Raw genomic sequence first — 11,520 nt, 5'->3', positions numbered from 1 at the left:
TCCTTTATTTTTTGTGTTTTTATTTTTAAGAATACTTAAATATACTTATATCGGCTGATATACTTAATTTATCACTAAAGTGCTTATCGCCAAAGCAGAAATAAACTTGTATCAATATCACAAATAATTTTATAAAAGTAAAAATATTGTAAAAGATTTTAAAGAAACTAAAGTTAGATAATATTTAAATTTTAATCCTTAGTTTTATAGTACTTGTATGAAGCCATAATCATAAAAATTGTTAACTCCGCTTGCGTAATTTGTTCTATTTTTCTTTACAAAGTATGTATAAAGTTTAAAACGAAAAAAAAAACCACCAAACTATTAGACGCAAGTTAAATATACATTTTACGTCAAATTAGGGGATATTAGGGTAAAGTTATTAAGTTATCTATGTAACTATATTAATTCAGATTTATCATTGGAATTAAATGTTTTAATAAATTCAACAAAGATTTCACCAACTGTTTCACAGTTAATTTCAAATTTAAGTATTTTTGAAACATTTGATTATAAAGTGTTTTAGATTGTATTTAGAAAAAAGAAAATTCAATTTTCTTATTTCTAAATTCAAGTTAAAACACTTTATAACTGAATGTCATTAGGTTATAACATAAAGCGACTATAAAACCTTAAATTTTATTATATTGATTGAGTAGTTTTATATGCACGTCCAAAAACTATTAATTTTCTCAATAAAAAAAGAAAATAAACAGGATGTTGCATTTAACAAAAATATGCATAAATATCTCATAAAGAAACAAAAAGTTGCAGCAAATGTTCTATTGTCATTTTGAATATAATAAATGAATAATTCGTTTAAACCAAACTTGAGCCTAGAACAATGCGGAAAGTTCAATTGGCTAGTACATATGTTCAATTACATGTGCATTTAAAATTCCACTTTTTAATAGTAAATCATAAAAAAGTAATTGCTTTTAAAACAAAAAAAATGAAAATACATTTTTATTCACTAAGGACAAAGTAGTTTAACATAATCATTATGAGAGAAATTTTTGACAAATAAGGTTAAATTAACGGTAAAGATACCTTACACTTTCAAAATTCAATGGTCATAATTTTTTTTTTTTTTTCAAATATTTTATGTTAAAATTTATTTTGATATCTTTTGTGGAACTTTTGTATTTTGTTTTCCTACCATAAAGAAGTTTACTTAAGCATTTTAAATCTGAAAACAAATAAAATTTAAACTATTTTTATCTGACTTTTTGCCGTTTTTAATTTTAATTTGCCTCACTGTGAGCGGTATACTAAATTTCTCTTCAGTTACTTTCATTAAATGAAACTCAATAATTAAAACTCATATTATGAGGCTTATAAATTATTAATTTGTTGTTGTTTTCAAATATTATATTTCTGACGGGGGTGCACATTTTACGTTTAGTTAAACCTAATGGTTTTTAATTACAAAGCACGAACGTTCGTGGTTTCACTCACGTTTAAGCGAAAGGCTTTAAATATTTTTTTTATTCATTAGGAACATGAGATGTAAAATTTATAAAATTATGCATTGACGTCATTACATCAATGTACATCAAGTAAAACGTAATGTTTTATTCAATACGTTTTCATATAATATCATAAGATTTCTAATAACTTTATTACACTGTGCCAACCAAAAGCGAGTAAACAAAGGTTTTAAGTTGTTTTTTTTATTTAATTCTCCTACTTCATGTAAAACTTACTTTCTGTGACAGATTAACTTTGGGCGGCTCTGCTGGCGAAGCGGTGTACAAAGTTATTTTTTATTTTGCTAATATTTGCACGAATATCAATATTTAGTTATCTTTTAATTAAACACGAAGTTGGTTATATATTTTTAAAATGTAATATTTAATTTATGTCGTGTGTATATATATATATATATATATATATATATATATATATATATATATATATATATATATATATATATATATATATATATATATATATATATATATATATATATATATATATATATATTATATTAAAATCAAATGTTTCAAAAATACTTAAATTTGAAATTAACAGTGAAACAGTTGGTGAAAAGTTATTAAATGGCATTACTTCCTGCTGATGTTGGAGTTACCTGGGGAAAGTTCGAAGAACTGCCAGAAAAAGTAAAAGTCTTTGTTGTTGAAAAAGTACAATTATGTACGCCCGTATCGCTTCATATATGCGATGGTTCTAGTGAAGATGGGGATTTTTTAATAAATTTGTTACTTCAAGAAGGCACTGCTGTAAAACTTGAAAAGTTTAAGAACTGGTATGATCTTTTAATTAATATTTATATTTTTATGACACTATCAAGTGCATCAGCTACACTGGAAACAAGCAATACTTAAAATGATTCAAAAAATAGTGTACTTTGTGAATGAATTACTATTAAGATGTATGCGTGAAAATATCTATTCTAAATTTTAAGCAAAAATTATCACTTTCTTTATTTTATGATTTTATTGCTATTGTGACATCTGTTACTTCTAAGTACATTTTTTTAGTACAAAGAAATATCTGCAAAAAATCTCTTCTGAATAAAAGGAATACACAAAAGTCTGCAAATAATTAGAATTTTCTGATTATAGATATAAAATTGGGTTAATTTTATATTTCAAAAAGTAAAGAGGGGGTGGGATGTGATTATTGATATTTTGAAATATCAAGAAAAGAACATTTGCTAAAAAAATAAAAATATCTCATCTAAGAGAGCATATGAAACTTAGTGTGCTGTATAATTATGATAAAAAAATTTTTTCTTTCTGATGCACCTATAATAGGACATTTGCATTACCATTTTTTTAGTATCGTCTTTAAGAATTGAAAAAAAAAAATAGTTCTAAGAGTTTAGTGGTTGCACATGTCTATATAACAGTTGTTGCAAAAAAAAAAAAAAAAAGATTATGTTTAAGTATAATTTAATAATTTTTCATTTATTTTAAAATTATTGAAATTAATGGATCTGCCTCTTTGCAATATAACTTTATTTTTATGCGTTTTTTTTTTTGATTTATTAGTTATGTAAGAGAACACTAGTTCTTTGGAGTTCTGTGAACAAAACAATTTTATTATGATTAAAAAATATTTACTTTTATTCACTGTACGAATTTACTCTGGTAGAAAAAACAATGTTGTAATTAAAATATGTTGATACTTTTAATCACACTAAGCTTTTAATTAAAAAATATTGGAATAAATTAAATAAAATTTTAGCTAAAATAAATTTAATAAAGTTAAAAGAATTTTTTCTTTAAATACTTTGCTTTTTTGATGATAGTATTTTTTCATACATGTACTTATATTTGGTTGATATTTTTACCTAGTTATGCTGTTCGAACAAATCCAGCAGATGTTGCTCGAGTTGAATCAAGAACAATAATTTGCACTAAAAATCAGCATGATACCCTTCCTTCTCATAAAATAGGTGTTGAAGGCCATTTAGGATATTGGGCAGATACAGATGAAGAAGATGAGAAGCTGCGTGTACTTTTTAACGGCTGTATGAAAGGTATTTACTTAAAAATGTATAATTCAGCTTTTTGAATGAAGTCTTTAAAGTATGTAAAATATATTTCGATAATGTTTATTTTTTAAAAGTGGTTAACTTGTTTCAATTTCACTTAGGTCGAACCATGTATCTACTACCATTTAGTATGGGACCACTAGGATCTCCTTTGTCTAAACCAGGCATTCAGTTAACAGATTCACCTTACGTTGCCCTATGTATGCGCATTATGACTCGGCTAGGTAGCAGTGTTCTTACATCTCTTGGAGAGGGTGATTTTATTAAATGTCTTCATTCAGTTGGTCAACCTTTGCCTGTTCCAGCAGATCCATATCATTGGCCCTGTAATCCTGAGCAAACAGTTATTGCACACTTTCCAGAACGACGTGAAATAATGTCTTTTGGATCTGGTTATGGTGGAAATTCATTACTAGGGAAGAAATGTTTTGCTTTGCGTATTGGCTCTGTTATTGCAAGAGATGAGGGATGGTTGGCAGAGCATATGATGGTATATTTATGTTTTTAATGATTTTAATAACTTAGTTAAAATTTGAATAGGTGTTGAGATTTCTAGATTGATTTAGAAAAAATAATATTTTTATTTGTAGGTAATTAGGCAGTTTGTAGGTAAAAGTTTTACTGGTAGTTTAAAGTATAATTAGTAAATAAAAATATAACATAATTGGTAAATTATGTTATTTTTATTTAAATCAAGGTGTTAATCATCTCAAAGTTTTCAGATAAAAATATTTCAAAACAATATATTGAAAAATTTGTAAACTACATCTATTATTGATTTATTTATTAATTAGTAAATAAAAATTGGTTGATTTAGTCTATTAGTTAGATTATATTTTTAGTTGATGTTGAAGAAAGTTGTTTACATTGATAACTGTTATTAGAGTCATTAGGAAGTTATATTTGTTTTACTGAAGGTAAGGAAATGGAAAATATGATAAAACACATCTTTTAATTTTTAAAAAGTAGTCAAGAATTGAAAAATCGAATTTTTTTAAATAATTTATTTTTATTTTTTGAATGTGTAATTTTAGTATTAATATTATCTAATATTTATACAAAAATTACGCATTCAAAACATAAAAAGAATTAATTTTTTTTGAATTTGAATTTGAATGAAAAACTCTTAGTTTTTTTAAAGAAACTAAGAGAATAAACTATAAAATATACGAGGTTATTAGTTTATAATTATGATTACAATACGGAGGAAACTTTTGTCTTGAGTGGTTAATATTTTAATAGTTTATTAATCTTCAAGTTGTCAAATAAAATAGTTCTTGTGAATGAATTTGTTTAAGAAAAGAGGTGACACCTTGAAAATCTAAAAATAATTTGATTTGAATAAATTGACTGATGCAATAATAAACAAAAAGCTAAAAACAGTTGGAGTCGTTCATAAATTACGCTATGCTAAACTTATTCAAAAATTAGGAGGAAGAGATCGTTTGCTCATTTTTGCGGCGATTTTATTTTTGGTTTAATCTGCGACTCTGCGAAGGACAATTAGTGATCTTTTTTCTTTTATCTATTAATATTTAAATTTATCGTTGCATAACTTATTAACGATCTCTTACAATTATTAAATCCAATCATGGATTACTTATTACTTTTTTAGTCAGCACGTCAAACTATATTTTGTTTTCATAGTCTTATTAATTTAGAAACAAAATTTAAATAATCTCTATTTAATGTTTTTCTTCATAATTTTTAAATAGCGAGTCTTTTTAAATAGTTTAATAAAAATAGAACAAAAAATTTTTTTTAAGCTTAATCAAATAAATAAACTTACGCTTTATAAACCACCCGTTAATATTACTAAATTTTAAACAATAATCGCGTAAAATTTACTCGTTATTTATAAATAAAACTAAATATAAATAATTTTTATTAAGCTAACCTTTTTAATCAAAATATTCAACAGCAGAAGAAATATTTCGAGTGTTTCAATACGACGTTAACAAGCATAACTTAAAAATCAAGTTTATTAACAGACTAGGATTTAGTTTTATATTTGTTCAGGTGTGCAAACTACAGCATCGTTAATTATATGTAGTTTAATTATAAATTCATCTATTGTTTTTAATTTTTGCTGCTCAAGTAAAATTAAGAAAAAAAATTTTTACATCATTTTAGTAGTTTTGTTTTTATAATTCTTAACACTATGTTAAAGTTAACGAGTTGTAATATGAGCGCACGCAAATTACCTTACTGGTCAATTTTTAAACAGTTTTTAATAGAATTATTTAAATTATTATTTTAATTTGTTATAAGTAAAGGTGTCCGGACTTATAACAAAACTAATAACGAAGCTTACGCGATAGTCGCTTGGTTTTGTTCAATACACAAATTTTTTTGAAGGAAGTTTTGCTCATTTGGACCTATGAAGATTTTATTCTTTCTTTTTTTATTTTGCTAGAAATGAAGTTTATTATAAACGTGTTCTAACATTTTGTGATTCAATAACAATGAAAGCGCAACAGTTTTGTAAAAAAATTGTTTTGAATTGTATTGCCAACCTAAATGAATCTTCGCTACTCAAAGCAAAATTGCTTGTAAAATAGTTCATTAAGGTTTTTTACTTGCTGACCATGGTTATAACAACTTGAAACAAATTTAAGAAATAAAAAAAATTTTAATATTTGCATTTTTTTTTTCTTTTTTTTTAAATTATAAACGATAGGATTGTATTAAATGTTCTGAAAAAATATTAATTATATTTTTAAAAAACCAGAAGCAAAATAATAGTCTTATAACATTTTTACTTTTCAAAACATTTTTTTATAGTTTTGAGTTACTTTGTATGCCCGTGTAACAATATAAATACGAAAAGAAAATCATAGTAATATTTAAAGTTAAAGCAAGTATATAATGATTTATGTAGATCTTGAGTCTCACAAATCCTCAAGGTGAGAAAAAGTACATTGCTGCTGCATTTCCCAGTCAATGTGGAAAAACAAATCTTGCAATGATTACACCATCCATTCCCGGTTGGAAGGCAGAATGTGTCGGTGATGATATTGCTTGGATGAAATTTGATGAAGAAGGTGTTTTAAGAGCCATAAATCCTGAGTATGGCTTTTTTGGTGTTGCTCCAGGTACATCTAAAAAAACTAATCGAGTTGCTGAAGAATGTTGTGCTCATGATACTGTATTTACAAACATTGCAACAACCAGTGATGGGGGCTACTATTGGGAAGGTATGTTTATAATAGTTTATCTTGTAAATGTTTTGCATTTATAAAGCATCAAATTTTTAATTTGTTTGATTTTAAGGGTTGGAAGAAGAAATTGATTTAACTGGCCTTACTGTAACAGATTGGTTAGGTAAACCATGGACACCTGGTTGTGGTAAACCTGCTGCTCATCCAAATTCTCGATTTTGTTCACCATCTCGAAATTGTCCAATGATGGACCCAAACTGGGAAGATCCAAAAGGTGTTCCAATTTCTGCTATAATGTTTGGTGGACGTCGACCAGAAGGTGTTCCGTTAATTTATGAAGCATTAAGTTGGCAACATGGTGTTTTCATTGCAAGTTCAATGTGCTCTGAAGCTACATCTGCTGCAGAACATTCTGGAAAAACTGTAATGCGTGATCCGTTTGCAATGAGACCTTTTTTTGGCTACAATGCTGGTAATTACTTTAAGCATTGGTTGAGTATGAACAAGGAAGGTCGTAAACTTCCAAAAATATTTCATGTTAACTGGTTTAGAAAAAATGCAGCAGGTCGTTTCTTATGGCCAGGTATGTGTAATATAGTCGTTGTCTCTTTTTGCTAAAGTTTAAGTAATATAATAAATAATTCTTTTGTTTATAAGGTGTTTTGAAAAAATAATACTTTGTGTTTAGCTGTGTATAGCCAATTTATTTTTTAAAAATTTTTTATATTAAGGATTCGGCGAAAATATACGAGTACTAAGTTGGATTTGCGACAGGGTAGACAACAAAGATGTTGCCGTTGAATCTCCAGTTGGTTTAATTCCAAAAGAAGGCAGTATTGATATAAGTGGACTTGAGGATATCGATATGGCAGAATTAATGTCGACCCCTAAAGCGTATTGGATTGAACAGCTCAATGACCTTCAAAAATATTATGAAGATGAGTTTCTCAATGACCTTCCAACTGAGTTGTGGGACGAGTTCAAGAGTTTTAAGCAGCGAATCGAACAACTTCCTTAATTATTTTTTGATTCCTGTTAAACAAATATATATATGTGAGCTAAAATCCAATGTATATCTATTTAATTATATAAAATGAAACAAAGTTGAATATCCACGTTTCCTAATTCATGTAAGAAGTGTCCGCACCATTTATACAACATACAACTTATACAAACGTAATTATTCAAGGTGTATATACTAGATGTAAAAAAATAGCAGTTCGTTTTCTGTCTTAAAAATAGTTTTTAAGATTAAGGAAGATTTAATTAAAAAAATTTCAGAACCTATTAAGAAACCAAACAAGAATCATGTAGCTCTTGTAAATAGCCAAACAGGAACCATGTAGGTCTAACCCAGTGGGCAAGACGCCTATAAATTCGTCTTATGCCCACTCGAAATAGATAATATTTATTATGTTCAACAGGTTAATAAGGACAGACATATGACCATTTTCTTATATTTTAAATTTGTTAAGGGAGATCACCTCCTTCCCCCCTCCCCCCAAATTTAAATATAGAAAATAGAAGAAAAATTTTTAAGTAATCTAACATACAATAAAATGAAAACAAAAAATTTACATTTCTTTTTTTTTTTGGTCAACGATTGTTGCATATACCCCAAAATAAGCAGAAAATACGATTTGCGTCGGCCAAGATTCAGCAAAAATTATTAAAAAAGGCAAAGTGAAATTTTGGTATTACATTTTAGAATAGGTGCATGAGTGTTTTAAATGGAACAGATTTGGAAAAAAAATCTGGGTCTGAGGATGTGTCTGCAAAAAATGATATTATAAAAAAGGTCAATTTTTGGAAAGGTAAAACCGCCATACTCGTTTTTTTTCTTAAAATATCAAAGTTCTGTTCCATTTAAAACACAGGTCTTATTAAAAGGAAGATATGCTGAAAATTTGAGACAAAAAGCTTAAGCGGTTCCTTTGCAACATTGGCCGGCATATTGAAAAACATAAATAAAAATATCTCCAAACATACTAAATATTACATATAAGACTCTAATTTAAATTACAAACCTCCTTTTTCATATAGTTTGCCTTCATTTTCTAAGGTTTTGTCACTTTTCTTCAATTTTTTAGCCCTTAATTTTTGACGACGCAATTTATTATTTGGCTTTCCTCGATAGATTATAAAATATATACCGTATTTTAAAATTTTTTTAAATATATACCGTATTATAAAAATTATACCGTATAAAATGGATTTTGTTTATAGCGTTTGAGCCGTTTATTGTATAATAGCCAGGAATCATGTTAAGTTTTTCATAAATTAGGATTGACGATTTCATTCCAATATTAAAATTAGCTACAGCGTCGTAGACATCAAACTTTAGCACTGTAATGATGACAAATTTTGTTTTCAGTATACGAATACAAATTTTTCCATTAAAGGCCTCATTCGCATTTTGCGTTTTGGCGTGAAGACATTTTTTAAGCTCATCATCTTTAGCGAGGTTCTCAAAAGCAGGTCTAATCTTGTATACAACCTCTAAGGGAAGGCCAGGACCTGGCTTGTAGGTATTGGTTTTATTTACTTTGTCTTTGTTGAATTTACACCAACAACTTGCACCCGTTGGACAATGTGGGTAGTGCCAGTTGTTATCTTTCGATGATGCAACGAGAAAAAGAGTTGCAAGTGCTAATGATGTCATGACAACTAAATCACCAGTATTTTGTCTAATTGCCATTGCAAAAAATTTTTTGCAATTGATCAGTTGTTGCATCCGTCAATCTTCCACGACCACCTCGTCCTCTCACTTTTTTTTCGAACTCGGGTTCCAACACGCTTCTGATAGTGCCCAACACATTCCAATTTAGTTACTTGAGTATCAGGATAAACATCCTTGAAAATATTGTAGCTTATACTATCTCCAGCACCCAAAAAGTTAACATATTTTAGTTTATGTTTTTGAATCGATCGCTGGAAAACGCGACTCATTCCTTCGCATTCCATTCCACTTGAAGAACCAATGAAGTTCATTTTACAAGTATGTAAATTTTTCCACTTGGCATAAGCAGTAGGATTTCTTTTAGCAAGGTTTTGATTTTAAGAGCACCCTCATTACCTCAACATCTAAAACTTTTTCGCTGTCCAATGAGAGTGCAGCAATCACGCCATTTATTGAGGAAAATCCTCTACGCTGCCGTATCCCATCACACAATACACCAATATCAAAAATATCATTTTCATTTTGACATTTTTGTCTTAAATTAGCTACAGCATCAGCCATTGTTTCCTGTGCAACTTCGTCTGTAATATTAGCTATTTTCAAAACAAGTTTATCATAGTTTTTTGGCGTCATAGGTTTTGGCATGTTCATGAGGGTTGTAAATTTTTAAATTCCAGAATATCCTATTCCAAGAGTTCTCATTGTGTATAATGTACGTGTGTTTATATCAAAGATTCCTTTTTGATTTAATAATTTAGAAGTATAAAAGTTATTTTGATATTTACATTTTGAACAAAAAATTGAAAGTTCACATGCAAGTCCTCGCTTATTGCTAATGTTTTCAGTTATTGCTAAAGTTGTTTTAAAGCAAGTGGGGCAACTTAAAACTGATATAGCATCTGACAAAATAAAACAGTCAATTATTCTATAACCTATCACATCTTTATTTTGGACATTTGGACATATTTTGGAGCATTCTTTTGTGGTGTTAAGTTTAAAATAGGTTGAAGCTTGCGAAAAGAAGAAGTCGACGTTTCGAAGATGTCTGTTTGTTTATCAACAAAAGATTCAATATTATCCTTTAAAAGGTGATTTAAATTATTTAAAATTTCACTTTCACGTAACACCTTTTCCATAAAAATTCTTTTTCTTTTAAGTGCTCGTTTTGTTCTTGCTTTAGCTCTATCTACTTAGGTCGTTAGAGAAGTTCATAGAACTTCATCTATAAAGATACAATGAAACAAGAAATAATTAAATATTTATATATCATTTTAAACTGTGTTTAATTATAAATATTTTAAGTACTTGTTGAAATATTTTGAATTTTTATTAAAAAATTTTATTTAAATTTAATTATATACGTTTAAAAGAAAAAATTTAAAAATGGAAAAATTTGAATATCAAGCATATATTAAAACCCGTGCTCTACTTGGAGTTACAGCACAAGTCATAACCGATGAATTGGTTTTAGTTCATGGTGACCAAGCTCCAAAATATAATACAGTTGCCAAGTGGGCTACTTTATTTAAAGATGGTAGAGAGAGTCTCAAAGATGATCCTCACTCAGGGCACCCTCAAACCACGTATACAGCTGAGAGTATACCGATTATTGGCTATTCGACTTGATAATAAAAAATCTTGATGACGATACTGACGTCGAAAGTCAAAAAACTCGCATAACGAAGTTATTTCAAAGTATACCTAAAGAAGACTATACCTAAAATTGCATTTTGTTTTATCCAATCAAAATTTACGCAAAAATGGTGGCGGATGTTTTTATTACAGAAAAACAACACCAAAACTTTCAAGGTAAAACATGTTATTGTTCACACACACACACACACAGAGACACACAGACACACACACACACACACACACACACACACACACACACACACACACATACACACATACACACATATATATACAAACATTTATATGTTTATACTTATGTCAAATAATGATGCTTTGCAAAAAATTGCGATGATTGGAGCCTTAGAACAAAAAAGCCCCAAAAATTTAGCCCCCTTTGCCTCAAACGTGAAAGCAACAAGTTGATAAAATATTTTTTCTACTAATTTCAAGTAGACCTATATTCATCGAGAAACTTTAAGTTTCATAGTATAATTTCTCAGCGTTCAAAAATAATGACCATT

At 28.0% G+C, this 11,520-nt stretch overlaps 1 protein-coding gene across 6 annotated transcripts; it reads left to right on the top strand.

The window, feature by feature from the left end:
* The first annotated feature begins 1,407 nt into the window (after positions 1-1,407).
* Positions 1,408-7,793, top strand: LOC136072085 (phosphoenolpyruvate carboxykinase [GTP], mitochondrial-like). Of its 6 annotated transcripts, none has more exons than XM_065820307.1 (7): positions 1,408-1,566; positions 2,035-2,269; positions 3,324-3,508; positions 3,625-4,013; positions 6,405-6,720; positions 6,797-7,267; positions 7,416-7,793. In XM_065820307.1, exons 2-7 carry the CDS (start codon positions 2,061-2,063, stop codon positions 7,700-7,702), a joined length of 1,857 nt encoding a protein of 618 aa, XP_065676379.1. In that variant the 5' UTR covers positions 1,408-1,566; positions 2,035-2,060; the 3' UTR covers positions 7,703-7,793. The 6 variants fall into 6 exon arrangements, with proteins under 6 accessions (XP_065676379.1, XP_065676378.1, XP_065676374.1 ...); XM_065820306.1 differs by lacking the exon at positions 1,408-1,566 and adding an exon at positions 1,599-1,656; XM_065820302.1 differs by lacking the exon at positions 1,408-1,566 and adding an exon at positions 1,681-1,847.
* The last annotated feature ends 3,727 nt before the right edge of the window (positions 7,794-11,520 follow it).

This window comes from Hydra vulgaris, chromosome 15 (genome assembly GCF_038396675.1).
Source record: "Hydra vulgaris chromosome 15, alternate assembly HydraT2T_AEP".
Taxonomy (NCBI): domain Eukaryota; kingdom Metazoa; phylum Cnidaria; class Hydrozoa; order Anthoathecata; family Hydridae; genus Hydra; species Hydra vulgaris.
Note: the sequence above shows the minus strand (reverse complement) of the source record. Positions and strands in the feature narration are given on the sequence as shown.